General features: G+C 46.7%; 1 protein-coding gene across 1 annotated transcript in view; it reads right to left on the bottom strand.

Moving 5' to 3' along the window:
• The window catches only part of LOC106148626 (collagen alpha-2(V) chain-like), a 48,824-nt gene extending 28,316 nt beyond the window's left edge, over positions 1-20,508 (bottom strand). The window contains exons 1-4 of the mRNA XM_013514782.1: positions 20,341-20,508; positions 19,980-20,273; positions 16,884-16,971; positions 16,245-16,736 (exon numbers count right to left, since the gene is read on the bottom strand). Of these exons, the coding sequence (XP_013370236.1) occupies positions 16,245-16,736; positions 16,884-16,971; positions 19,980-20,273; positions 20,341-20,508 (1,042 nt within the window). The remainder of the gene's footprint in view (positions 1-16,244; positions 16,737-16,883; positions 16,972-19,979; positions 20,274-20,340) is intronic.
• Positions 20,509-20,792: the final 284 nt, after the last annotated feature.

The following is a 20,792-nucleotide window of genomic DNA, read 5'->3' as shown; positions in this document are numbered from 1 at the left end:
ACTCTGCGCAGACCAGGGCTGCAGCCACCCTGCTGATGCCACCCTCTGTGGTCTGCTTCTCAAATGCCACCTCCTTCTGTGCACCTTTTTCTGTCTCTGCCACTGGACCTTTCCCTCTGCACATCCCCCACCCGATGGCATTTTATTTGCGCCTCTTTCACAGCACTTTTTTTTTGTTATCGTTATCAAAAGGTAGCAACCGTGTTCTCCTCTTTCAACCTTCTGCTGGGCCAAGCCCAGTGCCCCGCACAGTGCAGGGTCCAGTTGGTCACAGTGGAATGAGCTGAGCTGCACAGGATGACCTCCCCGGCAGACGCTGGCTTGGAGGGAAACGAAGCCCAGAGTGAATTCCAGCCCTGGCCGGCAGCTCAGATGCGACCTCCCTCTACTTTTCTCAACACTAATCCCAGGCCCGTGTTATGATAAACTACTTGCTCCTTGTTCGGCAGTACATTTAGGAACTGGATGGCGGCCAAGGAAAACACAGGGGCAGTGGTGGACTATTGAAATAAATGAATGGCCTGTGATAAATACAGGAAAAATAGTGCTCGTTAATACGCTTGTGTGCCAACAAAATCACATGCAGGAGGGGGAGTTTTAACATGTATGTGTATGGTTTCACAAAATAAGGTTGATTAAAAAAAAAGAACAAATAATCCACAACCTATTTAGCAAAGTAAATGCTGGTCCTTCAAACTTGGCATTAGTGTGGTGGGAAAAACAGCTCTGTTATTCTTGTTGGAGGTCTTCAGAGCTGGTACCGGAGGAAAATTAGATACATTACTGGATAATGAAGCTTTTCGGTTTCAAGTCCCAAATGATATCAGCCAACTTGATTACTGGTCTGGTTCACCAGACTTGGCTCCGAATTATTTTTGACAGCTTCCAAAAATTAAATCCACCTTCAAAAAAAAAACAAAACCATATCCAAACACTGTACACAGATCTTGCTATTCCTCAGGCAGGCAAAGAAGGTCCCGTAAGGTCTGGAGTTGCTAAGGGAAGTTCCCATACTCCATTTTTCTGAGCAGGAAAAATGCCTGTGTTGACCTTGCAGGTGATTTCTGCAAATATGTGAGTTTTGATTTCTTTGTTTGAAGATCTGTCATGTCATTTTAGGCTCTGCCTTCCTCCTTCCTCATTCTCCACAGACTGTCATCAGGTTTGGTTTGCACAAAAGAGTTGACCCGAATCAAGGAATTTAAACTTTGAATACCAGACCAGCCATGACATTCAGATCTGTGGGAGACTTCGCAAATCAATATGCAAACCTGAGCAGCCCACACGGGTGTTTCCCCAGCTGGCTCCCGGCAGGAGGCACAGGCTGAGCAATAACTGAACGCAGCCTGCTTTCCTTCCAGCCCTGCATAAATCACTCGTGTGCAGGCCTGATGGTGCCAAGCCCAGCAGTGAAGGCTAATTGAGAACCTCAGAGTCCTCGGGGTCTGCCTTCCTGACAGTAGAATGCTGCAACGCGCTTCCAGATGACAATACACACACTCCTAGCACACACTCTTTGCTTAATGCAAAGCAAATCCCACGGGCCTGATTTATGGAGGGACAGCTCTGATGGCTGCACCCGGAGGACAGGAGCTGAATAGAAATTCCTGCTTCCAGACTACATTCATGTGCCCTCAGGAGGCTCGTCTGTCTGTGTCTATCTGTCTTCTCTTCCCTCCCTTTCTTCCATCTCTCCTTCCCCTCCCTCTCTTCTTGCCTAAGAAATATAAGTGAATGAGAGGGCAGAGATATACTGTATAAATCCCTGCTGATTTGTGAAGCTAATCATCGCCTTCTCCCACCCCACCTAAGGTTCTCCAGAGACCCAAGGCTTCTTGCAACTGGCCGCCCGCCTGTTCTGTACCCTTTTCTTTCTAGACTGGAGGAAATACTGGAAAGGCTTGGTTCAAGGGCTTCAGGTTAGTCAAACTTTATCAGATACAGTGTCTGCCATGTCTTTACTCATGAAAACACACACACACAGACACACACACAACAACCCGGGGAAAAAGAGCTTGTTTCTCTTGTTACGGGGACACATCAGCACAAATCTACAGAAAGCAGACAATGAGAAGAGCTGTAGGACATGATATATACTGAAAGACGGCCTTGACCATGAAAGCCGTAAGAGGATAAGAAGAGCTAACACTGTTTTGAAACCCAGGTGGCTGCTAACCTAAACTATAACATTGCCCTGTACGTGCTGAGTCTGAATTAGCTGCCATTCTCCAAGGGATGTGACCAGGATTTGTACTACTGTGCTGAGGTCCACAGGCAGGTGGGGAGTGGGTGAGAATGTGACCTTTGAAGGACTTTGGGACTTTGAGTCAGGGCATAGAATCTGAAGCCAGGCTGTCTGGTTTTGAATCTGGAGCTCACAGTTACTAATGTGTGACTTTGGGCAACTTCATTAACCTTTTTGTGTTAGCTTTAACACAAAACTTCATTAACTTCATTAACCTTCATTAACCGTTTCCTCCTCTGGAGAAAAGGTATCATAATAAGCTCTTGTAAGGACTCATGATTGAATATACACTGTGCTATATGAGGGTTAGTGGTTGTTGGAGAGATAAGACACATGCCAAATTTACATCCAGTAAGGACAGACCAAGGATATGTACGAGGATATGCAGGAAAAGTGCTTTGGAACTGGTGAAGAAAGAGAAATCTATCGGAGTGCAGTAGGCAGAATGGATCTCTCAGGACAGGTGAGGCCTGTGTTAGCACCCCTTGGGTGGGCGTGGCCTACCCTAACTCTCTAATCTAGACTGTAAAGTAACCACTCATGAAGACTGGGACACCAGCCCTCAGAAGGGCCTCCAGTGCCGTTTCCCAAGCCTGCAGCCAAAGCTATAGAGCCTGGATTTACCTTCCTTGCTGTCTACCTCCTCAACAGCTTTGATTTCTGGCTCTGCCCGTGTGCTGCTGAGTAAGAGTAACAAACTTCAGGAGAGGCCTCCTTTGAGTAAGGAACTATGCTGCAAAGGTGAGGGTCAACAATACCAAATGTCACCCTCGAGAATCTCCTGGCTTGGGACACACATAGTGATCTACAAGGAAACAGTTCTGTAACTGAGTGTGCTGAGAGTGGTTGCCATGGCAGCCGAGGAGGAAGGTCTGGCCCAGGGGAAGCCAGAGGTCATGAAATCTTTGAGGGTGACAGGGAGAGGCAGGGCCAGGGAGTAGGATGACAAGGACAGGGGGAATAGGAGTCTAGACAGGAAGAAATTCTTCAAGTTAAGTTTGGAGCCCCAACCCTCACCGAGGACCTTGAATGGTACTTTCCTGTTGTCTCCTGCCTTGATCTATTCTGGAAGCTCCCAGGATGCACTGAGCTAGAAGCAGAGTACCTGTAGTTGGCTGGAGTCTACTTGTCTCTCTGCTGGGCCGGGTGCAGGGCACCTGGTGGGCTTCCTCCAGACTGGGTGTGGGCAGAGGGCATTCTAGGCAGGCAATCCACCACAGGGAAAGACTGTGACAAGATATTCAAGTAGAGATGCGGGCACAGTACCAACTTTAAAATTGAACCTCTACCATCTGATGGCTCTGTCATCTGGAGCAAACTGCTTTGCCTCTCTTGAGTCTTGGGTGGAATAGTACTAGGCAGTGCGGTTACGAGGATCGAGTAAAAACCATCAGGAATACTTACTAAGCTCCAACCAAGCACAGCTGGAAGGAACTGTCAAAATCCCAGCCCCACTTTCCCATTCTGCTGTCTCACCTGTAGAAAATGACATGTGCATGTAACTTTTTAGTGGGATCATTGGCAAAAGATTATACACAACATAAATGTCCATCAATAGAGGGTTTGACTGATGTATTATGGAGTGGAATACACACAGATACATAGGTACGTGTATACATGCATGCCATGGTTAATTTTATATGTCATTGTGGTTGGCATATCCAAGGGATGCCCAAGTGGCTAGCCAAAAATGTTATTTCTGGATCTGTCTTGGAGAGCATTTCATGGAGAAAACAGCATTTGAATTGGAGACTGAGTAAGAACATCTGTCCGCCACCGTGGGCAGGCACATCCAAACTGGTGAGGGCCTGAGCAGTGCAAAAAGGTAGATGAAGGATGAATCTTGTCTGCTTGAGATAGGACACACTTCTCTGGCCTTTAGACATCAGGACTCCTGGTTCTTGGGCCTTTGGAACTGGACTAGAAAAGTTGATGTGAGCTGAAGTGCACACGAACTAATCCCTTCTAATAAATGCTGTTCTGTGTACTGTACCTACCTACATCCTCTTTGTTTTTCTTAAAAATTCTGTAATACACATATACATATAAATTCTAGTATGTAGATATCTCTGAGAAATGTTAAGTAAAAAAGAAAGTTGTAGAATAGTATGTGTAGTATGCTACTATTTTCTTCCACATGTGTAAAAAACTCTCAAAGGATCTGCAAGAAATAAATTCTGTTGGCTTGTGGGTAAAGGCACTCAGTGGCTGAAGGATAGAGGCAGAAAACTCATCATTTTTAAATACTATTTGAACTTGGAATCATGTGAGTGCATAACCCATAAAAATAGTTGCCTTAAAAATAAATTGACACATACACACAAAGTTAAATTGAAACATATCCATTGACAGATGAGTAGATAAACAAAATGTGGTATATGCATGATGAAATATGGTTCAGCCTTTTAAAAAATGAAATTTGAACATGTGCTGCCACTCCAATAAACCCTGAGGATTGTATGCTAAGTGAAATAAGCTAGATGCAAAAGGAAAAAGATTGTATGATTCCACTTCCATGAGTTACCTAGTGCAGTCAAATTCACAGAAATAAAGCAGAATGGTAGCTGCCAAGGCTTGGGGAAGGCAGGAGTGAACAGTTATCATGGAAGGGACAGAGAGTTTTAGTTTTGCAAGATCTAAAGAATTCTGTAGATTGCATGCATGACAGTGTAAATGATTTTGTCATTCTGCCAAGGAACAGCCTAGCTGCAGTCACCTAGAAGATGTGTTAGAGGGTCCACAGACATCAGGGCCACAGACAGATACTGGTCTATGGCCTGTGAAGAACTGGGTTAAACAGCAGGAGGTGAGAGGCTGAAGGGGAGAGGGGTTTCATCTGTATTTACAGCTCACTCCTCATCAGTCATATCACCACCTGAGCTTTGCCTCATGTCAGAGAAGCAACAGCATTAGATTCTCATAGGAGCACAAACCTTATCACGAACCAGGCACATGAAAGCTCTAGGCTGTGTGTGCTCTTTATGAGAGTCTAATGCCTGATGATCTGAGGTGGAGCTGAGGCAGTGATGTTAGCTGGAGAGTGGCTGCAAATACAAATTAACATTAGCAGAGAGGTTAGAATGCACAGAGACCATAATAAATCAATTGCTTGCAGACTAAGATAAAAACACTATCAGTGAGCAGCAAGTGACAATTAAATTGCATCTGATGGCAGGTTTGTTTTTTTTGTTTTGTTTTTGTTTTTTTGGTTTTTTTCCAGTATTGAGAACTGAACTCACAACCTTGTGCTTGCCAGGCAGGCACTGTGCCACTGAGCTAAACCCCCAGCCCTTGATGGCAGATTTTAAACCAGAATCAGACACTTATTTCAGTCCTTGCATGGCCTGCCCATTATCTTATTTACTTGATTCTGCATTATGATGAATTGTATAATCATTTCATTATATATTACAATGTAATAATAATAGAAATAAAATGTACAATAAATGTATTGCACTCAAATCATTCTGAAGCCACTCTTCTGACCCTGGTCTGTAGAAAAATTATCTTCCATGAGAACAATCCCTGATGCCAAAAAGGTAGGAGACTGCTTGTGTTAGAGGACTCTGGCTTTTCTGTTAGCTTAGCAAGGCAGATTATCTGACTGGTCTCTGTTTTTGTTTTTTAATCTGAAAAGTAAGAATGCAATTCCCCAGTCCTGAAATCTTAATTGCATTTTTTGCCTAGTGATGTTTCTCCATGTGAGCTCCCAGCCTTTATGATAATATCAATCCTCAAATCAAATGAATTGTCTAATTTCATTTGGTGACACTCCCTCCCCTAGGTTTTAAAGAAACCTACTGAGATGGGATTTGGGAAATGCTTTAACCCCCGCTATTTAAATAAGGTGAAGTAGAAAGGATCCTTTTGATCACCAGGCATACCTACCCGCAGGTCTCTGAACACTGCCTATGATGCTCATTCATACACAAAGTGGAGAAGTAGAAGGCAGAGATCTCAGAGCTCTCTGGCCAAATGGTGACACTAGCACAGCAGTGAAGCAGGCTGTTAAATGTCTTGAGATGCCCCATCTCCCCAGCTCTGTGAGAAAGGTGGCACCAAGGTGGTAAATATGCACACATATGAAGCTGGGGTTTGTCCTGTCCTTCCCTGATAAATATCTTAGAACATTCTGCCCAAACTGACAAACCAAACAGTATACAGCCACTCTCCTGGGCTAACTCCATAGGCTACATTACACCCTGAAACCAACATCTGCTTAATTTTAAAGTGCTTTTCATGAGCCAGCTAACTCACTCCCTGACTAGAGCTTCAAGGAGTTGTCAGTGGGGTCTTCCACCTCCCCACAGAGGCCCTAGTTAAGATGCTTCCCCTTACCCACCCACCAGCTTTCCCTTTTCAGGGCAAAGACCAAGAATGAAGGGAAGGAGTGTCCTCTGTTCTCCTGGCCTAGATGGACCTGAGAGGGGTTATAGCACTTACTCTAAATTGTATTTTGTCTGTTCCTGTCCCTGTAGTTCTCTTTTCCTTACCCACCAGTGTACCACATCTACTCCTGCCTCAGCCTCAGCCTGGGGCCCTGAGTCCTTCCTTAGGTTGTTCCTGCAAAGCTGGGCAAATCCTCCACCAACCAAAATCCATCTTTTCCTCTTTAAGTTTCTATGGCATTTAGAGTGAGCCCCTATAATTTCCCAAACCACCTAATTATGTACTCTGGGTTATTGCTCAGTGATTAGATCCTGCATTTGAGTCTGGCCTCTTGGACAGATAGTGAATCCCAGGTGGGGCAGAACATGAGTCTGTACATTTTCATTATACTTACAGAGCATATAGTGATATTAATGGGAACCATTTATTCAGAATTTAGTGTATACTGTGCATAGTACTTTATATATGCTATCTATTTAATACTCACAGTATCTGTAGGAGAGACTAGTGTATCTGCTTTTCAGATGAGAAAACCAAAGTTCAGAGAAAGAAACATGTACTCAAAGCCAGAAAAGGCTGGAAGAGTTCCAGCCTGTGGGCCTCAAAGGTGTTCATGAAACTTTTTGACAAATACAAGAAAATGGAAGAAAAATAATTTCTTGAGATCATCCCTTTATTACATTCTAATAGTAAACTAGGACTACTTTTGATGTCTAAAAACAAAACCAAAAGCCCTTAATTTCTACTGTAACAATTAGCTCTCCAAAGTTAGTCTATTTTGTTTACTGTTTTGTTTAATGCTACAACTCCAGCTCTCAGATCTGAGCCTGACTCACAGCAGGTGCTCAAAAACTTATTTGTGGAATGAACAAGTGAATGTAATCAACAAACCTATTGTATGAGCCTATAAGGTATAAGGAACTGCTCATTTGAAGAGAAAAATAATATCAAAGATGCTCAAGTTAGCTTTACTAAACCTCACCCACTGCAGATTCTTCCTCCATGGATTCTATCAACTACGGTGCATAAATATTCCCAAAATGGATTGTTGGTGGTGTATTCTGTGTAGTTAGGCTCATGACCGTTGCATCTGTATCGAACATGCACAGACTCAGTTTTGGTCACCATTCCTTGAACAACGCAGTTCAACAAGCACTAACATGTCATTTACATTGTAATAAGTATTACATAAGTAACCTAGAGATGATTGGAAGTACACAGATGTGTGGGGCTGTTTTTGAAATATGAGACTTGAGTATCGATGGATTTTGGTGTCCATGAGCAGGTCCAGGAACCAGTCTCCAGGGGATACTGAGGATCAACTCTAGCAAAGGACTGTCCAGAAAGAGAAAGCATGGGTCTCCTGCTTGAGGGAAAATATGTCATTTTGGGCTGGAAGGTTTTCTATTCCCTGCCTGTTCCTCTCCTGCAGTTCCACAGGAGCCATCAGTCAGCCATTGTTCTTTGATTTCTCTTCAGATGGAATCTTGGGCCTTTTACAGCAATCTGCTACCACAGCCCAGAAAAACAAGGAGCAGTGCCAAGCCCCAGGAGTAGGAATCAACAGAGACTCTTCTGGAGCTACAGAGAGGAAGCAGGGCTAAGCACTATAGGTTCATGATGTAGGTACAGTATTCAAGTAACATAGGCACACCTACAGGTTTGTGTGTATGCATGTGTGTTTGAGAGCATGTGTGGGCACATTGCTCTGCAGGTTGTTACTGTAATTTATCCTTAAAAATCTTTATTTGTATAAGTAACTCAGATTTTAAAGCCAAAGAAACTTTTACTTAAATTATATGGATGATTTCTTACTATGCATGTGGACACCCTACCTTCTCCCTAGAGACTAAAGGAAAATGAGTTGCTTTCTGTCTCATACAGCCTACACATGCATTACCTGTGTTAACAGCAGATATAATCAACTTCCTAACAAGTAATTGTTCAAGCCAGGCAAGATAGAGCATATACAATATAACAATTAAAACAAATAAGTAAAGCAATCAGTCAATAAACAAAGCATGATTATTTGAAATTGTTGTAATTTGAGAGGGAATAGGACCAGGGCATTATCATATAAAAATCAAGACTTTGGGACCCTAACTACATCAAATCATCATATTCTCCAGTCACTTTGAAGGTTTGCTGCTGTTTAAAATTCAGTGTCCCCTTCTATAAGTTGGAGACAATAAAGGCAGCCTAGGTGTTGGTGGTGGAAACATGAATGTGGGGCTGGAAGGAGAAGAGAAGGCAAAGGAGCTTGCAAGTTCCCTTGGACTGCCTCATTCAGGGGGTTGCAGGGGTACAAGGGGCCAGTTCCATTAGAAAAAAGGTAACAGACTTCATATTCACAGAAGCTCCTTGTGCTCCAGCCATATGAACCACTTTTAGTTTGTTTCTGAAGCACATTTCCTCATCTCTTCTTTTTGTAATCTTCTACTCTCAGATCTGTCCTTAGTTCAGATTCCATGTCACTTCTTCAGAAAGGCCTTCCTGACCACTCAATGAGAGGTGCACCTGGTCTTCTGCACCTACTCCACATAACTTGTGCTTCTTTGTTTATTTATCAGGGTATCTGAATCCCTAGATCCTGGGTCAGTGTTGGCTACAGAAAAGGCATAGCTTGGGACCTCTGGTGGCCAAGATTTGCTCACAGTGGGAAGGCCATGTTTTGAAGATGGAGGCAGGAGTGTAACCATGGAGGTCAAAGGGCAGGAACAAATGCCCTCCTTTTGACCAATTTTGGATAGTGAGCTCAAGCAAGTGTAGAAAAATGCTCCCCCAAAAGTATTTTTCTAGAAGAGAGTGAGAAGAAATAGCTGAAGTGTTTCATTGTCTTTTCTTTGAGGAAAGTTGGTATGGTTCTGTTGCCTTCTGTAAGATTGTGTGTATGTGCAAAACTGGAAAAATAGGAATGAAGAGAAAAACTAAAAGTTCATGAGATTGTTCTCAAATCTTTAAGTTCTCCTCCAGATACCAGCTATCCCAGACCTTCACACTAAGAGAACCAACAACAACCTTGTTGGTACCTGTGTACTGATAGGGAGTTCCAGGATATAAAGTCAAAAGAGAAGACAGAGGAGTGCAAGTCTTATGCTGCCTGTTGCATTAATGAGGTGGATGGAATGAAGAATACACTTATGTTTGCAGGAACCTAGAGTGATACAGCAGTAGCTAATCAGAGTAGTTATACATCAAGGCAAGTGAAGTGGAGAACAGATAGTAGGGTGGGAGCCAGACTTCTCAATTCTCATCTCAACACATTTTTTGCCTCTCAAACCATGTAAGCGTATGAACAATTTTTAAAAAAGTAACTTTGGGGAGTGGCTGAAGCTGGAGATTGATCATATGTGCGGAGCTAATGCAAAACCAGCCCTGAGAACACAGACTGCCTGAGGCAAGCTACATAAACAAGCTGTTCCATCTTTGAGAACACAAGGAACCTGAGGTGAGCCAGGCAAACAAGTTGTTAGGCAGAGGGGTTTCAACTGACATCAACCTCCTGAGGGTAGAAATAAATGCAGTGCAGTTGTTGGGCAGTTTTTTCTCTCCCACCAGGAGAGGAGGCTCCACCTGACCTCAGCTTTCTGCATCTTGACTCTTGTTTTTCTTCATCTTCCACTGCCCCCCCACCAGAGTTTCAAGAGCTTTACCAGACTTGGCAAGTAACCTAAAAAGTTTAATTATTCTTACATAATATTGATTGTAAATGAAACCTTGTGGCTCAGTGACTACCTCACCAAGATTTGGTGCAGGTAAGAGTGAAGATTCAGGTCAGGAGGGCCACTGTCAGCATCTTAGAGTAAAGCTCATGCATGAGAGAGACCACCTTATCCTCATGTCTTCACAGAATAAGAGGACTAGAGATTAAAGGGTGTTTGTAACTCTGGAAGTGGTCTCCCAATTTGGATTTCTTCTTAGGAATCATACAAAATACTGCACTGAGAATGACAAAGACTAATTATTCCTCCCCTTATGAATAATGACATGACAGTGGAAAACTACCTAGGCTAGCTGAGCTTGAGTAGACCTGCATCCTGATATAAGTAAGAAGGGAGCAGGTTATCTCTCAGCCTCCTACTGACTCACTTCTCTTATTTTTTTCTTAACAGAAAAACATGAGAAACAAACTGCATGTCCATCAATAGGTGTCTAGTTCAAGAAATAAGTAAATGCAGTGAATGAATAAATGATATCCCATGTGGCCATTAAAAAAGATCCTACAGCTGAACACACACCAAATGATCTAGCAGATCTAGTCCTCTATATATGTATATCTCTACCCGCCAAGAATATGTTTATCTAGTTGCCAAAAATACATACAACAATGTTCATAGCAGCGTATTCATAGTAGTTCCAAACTGGAAATGATGTGCACCTGTTCACCAATAGTAGACTAGATAGACAAAATGTAGTTAGAGTCACAGAAGAGAATGCCATATAGCCATTAAGGCAGATAAACAATATACCCCACAGTGTGGATGACTTCCACGAGCAGAATGTTAGAAGGAAAGGGTGAGGAAGTATATTCTGTATGATTCTACTTATATGCAGTTCAAAAAGCAGACACAGCTAATTCCAGGCTGTTGGAAGTCAGGAGAGTGATATTTTTTTGGAAAAAGCTGGGGGCTGGGAGGATGTAAGCAAAGTTTCCCAGGCATTGGAAAGGTGCTGCCTACAAGTCATCTGGGTTTGCTCACTTCATAAAAATTCATTGTGCTGCACATATAGGACTTGTGCACTTTTCTGGGTGTTTTATACCCAAAAGAATAAAAGGAGGAGGAAAAGGAGGAAGAAGAGGATGAAGAGTGATGACACACCTTTATGTGTACTGACATGGAAAGGAAAGCTCATTGCTATTAACTATATTCCGTTTCTCTTAAGCTATTGACCTCAAACTCTAAGTGCCTATGTGTATAAAAAGTGATCACAGGAAAATAGTTCACATGGATGTAGCAACAGTTACCTCTGAGTAAGATTTTAGGTTTTCTTTTCTATGCATTTCTTTGTATTTGTTTACATTTGTATATAGCATATATATATATAAAATTTCATACTCAAAAAGGTTAGGTTTTCAAACTCTTCTTTTATTAAAAAGAAAATAACACCCACTTTATCCAGGCGCAGTGTCATGTGCTTACATCCCAGCTACTTGGGAGCCTGAGGCAGGAGGATCACTTGAACCTAGGAGTTGGAGACCAGCACGGGCAACAGGCTTTCCCTAGAAATAAATCAGTAGGCACCAAAAACCTATCAACAGGGGACACAATGTGCACTGTGTGCACTGAACACACTTTGCAATTGCCCAGGTTCCTAAGTCTTCCCAAACCACCACCCTTCACATCCGCAGAAGGCAGACACACACCTGTGGTGGAATCAGAGGGCAGATGAAGGGGAATGGCCTTTGACTTGGAGAACTAAGGGTGCTGCCATGAACATTTTAGGCTATTTATACTTCCTGCCTTGGAGTCAGGAAGCAGATGGGTCCTTTTATTAAACAAAAGTACTCTCCCTATCATTTGTCTTTCTTCTGTACTCTGTTGTCTCTCTGGCTCAGGTGGACGGAATTCCACAGCGTTATCCCCAGCCCTGCACTCTCTGGCTTAGTAGCGAATTTCCCATTTCTCCCTCAGCATCCTTTCCCACCCAGAGCCTCCCCCACAGGTCCACATACTCGACATTCTTTTAATGGGGATAAATTACTTTCATCTAAATCAAAGCCAAGCTTAAAATGTAAATAACCCTGGGTGACTCAACACATGGCCTTAATATTCACATGAAGGTGTAAATGTCTAACATGATTTCTGAGGAGCGGGACATGGATGGAGAAAGAGCAGCACAAATCTCATCTAGAGCTGGGCTGCTTGCTGAGGTACCTGCTTCCCCACCCCCAACGCCATTCAGACCTGCTTAACAGATCCCAAGCCACCCAGAAGCTGAAAGTGGCCATGTCACCAGGGCCAGCTCTATATCCATTCCAGACTCAGGATTACAATAATTTGGGAGGGGGTCAACCAAGTCAGAGCCCCAGATGGCAGAAGAGCTGCTTTAGCTTAAGACTCTTAACTCTTTCCTCAGGGCAGGAGACAATGAAGGATGAGGCTTTCCAGGCCTAGGACACAACCTTGATCCAAAGCCTAGTTGTGGCTTTAATTTTTGTAAATCAAAGCCTCCAGTTCTTCTTCACTTTCTTAGCTGCGGACATGTTTCCCAGGATGCATGGAAAAATAAATAAAAAGCACCGAGTTGGGGATTGTGTGACATCATGTGTCACTTAAACCCTCTGCAGGCAGGCAGGATCACTGCCCTACTAACCTCCCTTTCCTATGCTTTTCCCCTGGAATATCGTCTTCCCAAGATCATCCCATACTTGGAAAACATTGTCTAATTATCATCACACACAATGGGCCTATTGCCAGCTGCTTTTTATTTTTACTTCAGATTTTTTTCCAGGATGTTTTTTTTTGCCTGCTTGGGGGCGGGCACAGGGAGAGAGGAGTGTGTGTCTGTTTTTGCTATTACACAGAACTGATTGGATTTCCTTTTATAATCACAAGTAAACTTCCAGACCTGATCATATGAAAAATATTTCACATTCAGCTTATCTGAATGCACACCAGTGTGGTTAATCTCATAAAACTGCCCAAGTTTGAAGTCACGGAGCTGACCTGTGAGGTTGAGCAAGCTGTTCTGAGGGACACAGGAGCACAGGGAGGCTTGGGGAGCCCAAGGCTTAGCCTTCTGTCCACCCGGGGTGGCAATTGTGCTTAATCCCGAGAACATGTACTGCAGTCCCAGGAATAGGACTGGAAGCTCCATGAGAACAAGGCCTTTGTCTCTCCTGTCCCCTACGGTAGCTCCAGCACCTGAGTGGTGTCTGGCATTGCAGTTGGTGAGTAGCAAATCCTTGTTCAACAATGGATCGGCCTTCGGCACCCGCTCCCTACAGTGATGGGGTGCAAGTGAGGACAGGCATACAGTGGACCCTTGTGTTACGACCAGCCTGACATATGAACCGGTTATGACTAGAATTTTAGTTTTAACTTATGATCAAATCTTGAGTTATGACCCGAATCCTGGCCACTTGTACTTCCAGATGATCTCAGATACAGATTTAACCCTTAAGGAGCTCTGGAAGGAACCTTACGACACCCTTCCCTGTATGGGGTTAGCTGAAAATTCCCGGGCCAGTGTCTCTCTAAGGACATTGAGATCCACAGGAGAGAGACTTTGAAGGCTGTAGAGGAGCCTGAGCCTTCAGTTGACAACTTGAGTTCCAACCAGCCCTCAGGAACGTACCGAGTTGATACGTTGAGGGTTCACTGTACTTCATAGACCATATGTGAAGCAGGACTGTCAAGTGTTCAAACTAGTCAGCCCAGCAGCTGTTCTAAAAGGGACTACACACAGCACTCTGGCTGAAGGGCATTGTGTTGGGAGCAGAATGTGAAGGGGAGGGACTATGAAGTTAAAATCTGAGTGTCACTTTGCCCCAAACTTCAGCGATGATATGTATACGCTCCAAAGTGGGCCCATCTTCTTCAGGCGTTTGGCACCTGTTGCAAGTGGAGCCCTGAATTAACATTCACTGCTGTGCCACTGTGAGCAACAGACACGGCGGCCCACTCTGCCTCCCTGAAGGGTGTGGAGGTTGTGTGGAACACCAGCTCTCTTTAATACTGTGTAGGGCCGCCGAAGGGGTACATCTGTGCATTAGCCAGACCTCAGGGAGATTTAATAAGAATCTAACAGTTAATATTAATGAGTATTTAAGAAAGAGAAATGTACTTTAATGCTTATTGTTCTTCCCTCGTTGGAGGGGGCGTGAGAAAAGAAGACCAGTAAGGGGATAATAACTCAAAAACTACTGCTTGCTTTCTGTGTGCTGGGAATTAACAGTTTACAACCCAGGAGGGGAAACAGGGCAACAAAGGACTCCTGAGCACATCTACCGCAGTGGTAGGTGTGGGAGGCAGGGGAAGGAGAGCTCACAGATCCCGGGAAGTGAGTAGTTGTAGACAAGACCATAGAGGATTCTGACCAGGGAGATGGGAAAGAGGTAGAGCAGGCAGGGGAAGATTTGAGAAAAGTGTGGGGACGTGAAAGCCGGAGGGATTCCAGTGATGAAGAATGAGATAGATGAACGTGGAGGAGGGGACAGTTGGGAGCTGAGGTCATCCCAAGGCAAGGTTGGTCAGACAAGGAAGAGAACCACAACCAAGCCTAACCAGTCAACCCATCAGCAGCGCAGTGGCTCTGGAGGGTTCTTGATCGATCATTCAGCAGTCTGAGGCCTGGCGACTCAGTGGCCGTGAAAGCAGGGTGGGGGGAGTGGAGGCAGCAAGCGCTGATGTAAGTGGAGGTAATGAGATAAGGAGGAATCAAGGGGCAAGCAGAGGTGGGCAGGCCTCTAGCAGGGGAGGGGAGTGGGACAGAGATTTTTCAGTTCTACACATTTTGCACATTTTGAATTTTGACCTTCTTGTGTATATTGTCTATTAGAATGAGAATTTGTAACGCTGGGACCCAAGGTCATCTCTGTTGTTGTTTGTGGGAAGTCCGGCCTCGAAGTGTTGAGAATGCTCAGGGTTCGCTCCCTCTCACCCACCATCCCCCACCCCAGCAGCATGTGATTGGGCTTCCACTGCCTAGGGAGCGTGGACATGTTAGCTGGGTCAGCTCTTAACCGGGCACCGGTGCCAGAATCAGGTGAGAGGGGAGCACGCGCGAGAAAGGAAGGGAACGCGTGGTTAGGAACAGTAGCGCTGGAGAAAGGGCCCTACCCACTGTCGTCTACATTCCTGCCACTTAGGCCCAGCCCGCGGCGGGGTGGCGCAGTTCTGCTAGGCCGCAGCCCCCAGTGCGGCCAACACCGCGGCTGCCACGGGTCTTCCTTGGATTCCAAGGAAGGCCCCATGGCCTCCAGGTGGGCCGGCCGCGCGCGCGCTGGCGCGGGATGCGAAGGCCGCCCTGCCTCCTACTGCAGTGGAGGCTGCGCCTTCTCCAGTCTTTCTAGCAGCTCTCAGCACAATCCCTTTATCCTGGACAGTGCAGCCCGGGAAACCGGGGAGCCCTGCTAGAGGGGCAAAAGCCCCGGAGCGGGTTGTTGGGGTCGTGCAGCCGACTCTCCCGGCCGCGCCTGGGTCCCGAGTGCGCGGGCCGTTCCGGCGTGGCCGCTCCAGGCGGGGCGCGCGCTCTGCGCCGCGGAGAGCGCGGGCGGATCCCGGGCCGAGGGTCCGCGCGCTGCTTCCGCCCAGTGGGTACGAATCCGAATCATCCTAAATGCATTTCCCCCTCCCTTATAGTCTGTTAAATTGACTAATAAACTCAACACAGCGTTCTCTGTGCGGCTTCAAAAAACTCGATAATTTCGTTAGAAAACGTTGAAATCCAACCCCAAAGTATTCAGCCCAAATGTTTGGTTAAAGTAACCCCGTGGGTTAATAAACTAAACAAAGGCAACCCATGCAAAACTGGAGCAATGAAAACCAGGCTAAATAAACGAAGGGAAGTTTATAAGAACCCTTTCGGAGAAAAAAAATAAAAAAGAGGGAGAAAGGCACCGGGCACGGAGGTTTAATGTGAAGCATGTGAGCGGGGCTCAGCTTACAGGTACGCGCGGGCCGGCGGCGAAGAGCGCAGTCGGGCGGCCTCGCCGATGCGGGTGGGTCTGCGCGCCCGCCGGGAAACCCTCCCCGGCGCGGGGCGCTGAGCGGGCTGGCGGCGCGGGCCAGGCTCCCTGCCCGGCGCTCCGCCTGCACCTCGCGCCCTGCAGCCGTGCGCCCCGGGACGGGTGGGGCCAGCCGTCCTGCGGCGGAGTCTTCCCTACCGGAGGGCAGTCCTCTCTCCCTTGCAGAGAGCCCCGACTCGGGGACACTGCGCGCCAAAACGGCAGAAACGGGGGTCCCGGCGCCCACAGAGCTCCCACTCCCGCCCTTCTCGCCCTCGGGCGCCCGCTGTGGTGACAAAGCCGAGGCCGCGCCCTTGACTCCCCAAGCAGCTCCGAAGAGGTGCAAGGCAGGCGGCCGGACAGAGTTTTCTGCAGCGGGCTTCCTTTGCCTCTGCAGTCCCCGGAGGCAGAAAGGAGAGAGATGTGGACAGGCTGGGTACCGAAATCAGGAGCAGTTGTTTTCCCGTTTTGGATTTGAGCGGTGAAAACCGCTCTTCTCGTCCCCACCCCCCGCAGATCCAGCCACGAAAAGAAAAAAGGGAGTCGAAAGAGCAGGTTTATTTTTCAGAGCACTCTCACTTCCCTCTCCCGGGCTCCCTCGCCCCCTGCCCCCTAGGATTGCTAGGAGGGGCGGCCCCAGCCGTCGGAGCCGGCGCTGGGCGCTCCGCTAGGAGATCAGAGGCTGCACAGGTTCGGAGTTAAATGAACCTCCAGGCCTCGGGACAATGGCGCGGACCTCACACGGGGGCACCTCGCCTTCCTCGGCCGCGCTCGCCCCCGCCGCTCCTTTATTCCACGTGGTGAATCCCGCTCCGACCGCCAGACCGAGGGGCCGCGGGGGACAGCGGGCGCGGGGAGGCGGTTTGAAAGGAGGTGTGGGTTTTAATTTTTAAAGCGCATAATTGGAGAAGGGTTATTTTTTTCCCTTCGTCCAGGGAGGGAAAAAAGAGGAAGACGAAGAAAAAAAAAATCAGGCGAAACACAACACATTTATCTATCAACCGCTAGACAAGACAAAGAGGTTTTAACAACAGTTTGAAAAGAGCGGCCTGTGAATGGTTACTATTCAATTTGTATTTTATTCCCCGCTGGTCATGGAATTGAGATCAGAAGAAAAAGTGAAAACACATGGCCGAGGTCAGGGGATCAGAGAACCACCACACACAGCAAAGGGAAGGGAAAGCAACGGGAACTCGTGTGAAGAAATGGATTATATAAACAGAGCTTACCATCGCCTGCGCCCCATTATCCTATAATTTACCCCGCATGGGAGCATAGAAATATATTAAACTAGTGATAGGTTTTACCATTTCTTTACAACCCAGCCTCGTGCCAATCAAGCCTACTATATACTTTGAGACATGTTTAGAATTCTTGAACTAATGTGTTTATTTTAAATATCACAGGGAAATTATTACATCACCAGAAAATAATGCCAGAGCGGGGGTCTGCCGCCCTTTTGAAGTCCTGCTGCAAAGAAACATGATTTTAATTACATAATCACTTTGAAACTATAATTATACAATAAACGATGAGGATTAAGCGGGAAGTATAGAGTACATTAAAAATTGCTTAGGTCTTGAGAAAACAAACTGAACATGCAGGGGAAAAGAAAAAGATGAAATGCTAGGTCTTGGGCGGGGGGGTTGATAAATCCTACCATTGGCTTCCTCTAGCTTGGGGCTCTCTGCTTGGGCCAAGGGGGGGCGTGCATGGCCTGAGTCGGGTAGCTGAGTTAAAAGCCGGTAAACCTGAGACAGAATCAAAGGGTTCTTCGGAAAGGGTGGCTCCACGTGCTTTTGCTAACCTTTCTACACAAAAACGAAGTTGCTTTGGCGTTTACGAATTGGGTTTATATCAGAAACTGTCGTTCATCAGGAATGCCACAGGGAGGCTGAGAGTCCACAGAGACTTGTTTGCCCTTCCCTTCCAGGGACAAAAGCATCCAACAGGAAGTCACAGCGGGTGACCACCTGCCAGTAACCAGTCTGTAAACAACCAACCTCTCTTCAGTGGCTCCGAAGGACTCTCAACAACCCAAGGCGAAAGCACTCTCTGCTTGCACCAGCTTCCCGGCCTCAGGCCCCTTTCCCCAAAGCTGCCTGACTCTTAGATTCGCCTCCGTTTGCATTTCCAGTGAGGCCAAGGCAGGCACAGGGCTTTTCCTTTAAAACACAGAAACTTGGCTGCAGCCAGGTAGCACCAATGTGTGTCTCTCTTCCTTCAGCTTCCAAGAGCCCCTAGAACTTCTACAGAACCAGGCACAGGAACCGGGCACGATGCAGGCCCTGTTTGCCTTCCGATCTTGCTTTTAGGCAATGCACTGGAGGCTTGGGATGAGGGTTCTAGGTTCTGATGTGCAGGCCAGAATGCTTTGAGAAGCGCCTTAGAATCCTGGAATGAACTCATTGAATAGCAATTGGTGGCCACCTTTGTTTACCTATTTTACCTGCTGGGCTTTTCAGGTCAGAGAGCAAAGCAGAGGGAGGGGCATGCGGTCCTTGATTCTGGCCTCATCTTTAAAAGGTGCATGTTTAGGAGGCTGCCTTTACTAGCATTTGATAACCTCAGATTGCCTCACTGCAGTGCCTCGGGTGCCTGTGGCTGGAAAGCGGGTGCCTGGCCCAGCCCAGTTATACACACGCAGTATTCTCTGCTACCTCACTAACTACAGGGGAGAGGGGTGCTTCAGCACAAGTGGGCACTCCAGCTTTGTGCTCAAGTGGAATTATGATTGAAGAAGCATTGATGTTTAAATTCACTTGCAATTGGAAAGATGTTTCTCCAGGAGCTCAGACTTTAGGTATGGGGAGAGACTTGGGCTCCATGGTGGTTCCTAAGTTTGCCTAGTGGGCCTGCAGCATGAGACCAAAGACCTTCAGCTCTGAACCCTTAAAGTGAAGACACATCAGCATCACTTTTGTCTGCAGCAGACCATCAACGACCAAGAAAAAGTGTAAGAGAAATAAAATAGTTCATCCAGAGAGTTCTACTGTGAAAGTGTTTACTTTTTGCTTTTCTAAGCCTGGGATATAATTTATTCACTGCCCCCTCGGAACAAAAGCGCTGCACTCGCCTTACAGTGTTGACCAGCTCCTTTCAAAACCCCTGAGGAAATTACAACTGAGCACCAATTCAGGGGCCGAGCCTGAAGTGCAACGTGCCACGGAGGTTCTTTCCCTGATGATCACTCAGAGGGCCAAGATTTAGAAGATGGGGTCAGGGATCAGACTCCTCAGGATCGTTGTAATACTAATAAGTGTTATTTACCACCTTATCCAATATAGTCCAATATATATCCAATACATGAACTCCTACAGGACTTCATTTGGTGCTGCAACAGTGCAGCAGGGTGAATACTGCAGTGTTTCATGAATAATATCAAATACTTATGGGGTTTATTATACACTCTAGCACTGTGATGTTTTGCATTCATTTCTTCCTCTTAACAGCCTAGTGTAGGTAATTTATCTTACTCTTATCCCAATTGTACAGATTAGCAAAGGGGGGCACAAAGAGATGATTACTTAATGTGCCCCCCTCACCTGACCAGAAATGGCCAGGATGGGTTGGAATCTAGACTTTGAGATCTTAGAAGTGCAGACTGGGAGAATTTGAGTCTTATAGGAGCTTCCAGCGACCCGCAGGGATCAGAACCCAAGTCGTGGTGAGTACAGGCTGTGGCACGTGGCTGTGGCCCACGGAGCCACCCCAAAAGCGCTGAGATCCAGAAGTTTTCCTTGAGGCGGAGAGCATGGGCCCAGCGCTTCGCCAAGGGCCAGGGTTGACAGTGGAAGAGCCCGGCGGGCCCTGGGCTGTTGTCTTCACCTTGTAGCCGCAGTGTCCTGGGCAGCAGTTGTTTTCACAGACTCGTTTTTGGGGGAAACAACCAGGAGAGGTTGTCTGCCCGACGTCCCCACGCGGCCCTTGGAGCGTGAGGAGGCGCGGGGGCTTGAGGGGTCGTCCCGCCTGCCAGAATGAGGGGCGAGGCTGGAGAGGCTGCGGGGATGGGCTCAGCCCGAACTTCCCTCCTCACCCGGCTGCGCTGTGCTCCCAGCAGGTCCCAGCTGGCTGCGCGCTCTCCAGGGACAGGCGCGCTTCTCGGGGAGGCACACCTAGCCCAGCGCCGGTGCTTTGTCTCGTTTCCTCCTGGTAGCTGGTAAGTGGCAGGGCAGAGGTGACCCATCCAAATTCGAAGGGACATTGTCCAGGTCGCGTAGGACAGTGCCCGGTATCTCTAGGGGAGTCACAGCGCCCCTTCCTCTCATCTCCTGGGAGGAAGGCACCGAGAGGGTAACCAGCCTGGAAGACACGGCCAGTGTGGACGCAGGTCTCCACCAGAATGTATGTGTGACTGTTACCCGCCACAAGGGCACCTTTCATTTCTCTGCAGACTTCTGAGTCCAGTGTTTCAGAAAAACCCAGGGTGGAAGCTCTAGGCAGAACTGAGGAAGAGTAGGGAGGGGACAGGAAGGTCCTTCCTGAAAA

The sequence above is a fragment of the Chinchilla lanigera genome, unplaced genomic scaffold (assembly GCF_000276665.1).
Source record: "Chinchilla lanigera isolate Chin_1 unplaced genomic scaffold, ChiLan1.0 scaffold00024, whole genome shotgun sequence".
NCBI classification, from domain to species: domain Eukaryota; kingdom Metazoa; phylum Chordata; class Mammalia; order Rodentia; family Chinchillidae; genus Chinchilla; species Chinchilla lanigera.
The sequence above is the reverse complement of the archived record's forward strand: the minus strand, read 5'-3'. Positions and strand labels throughout refer to the sequence as shown.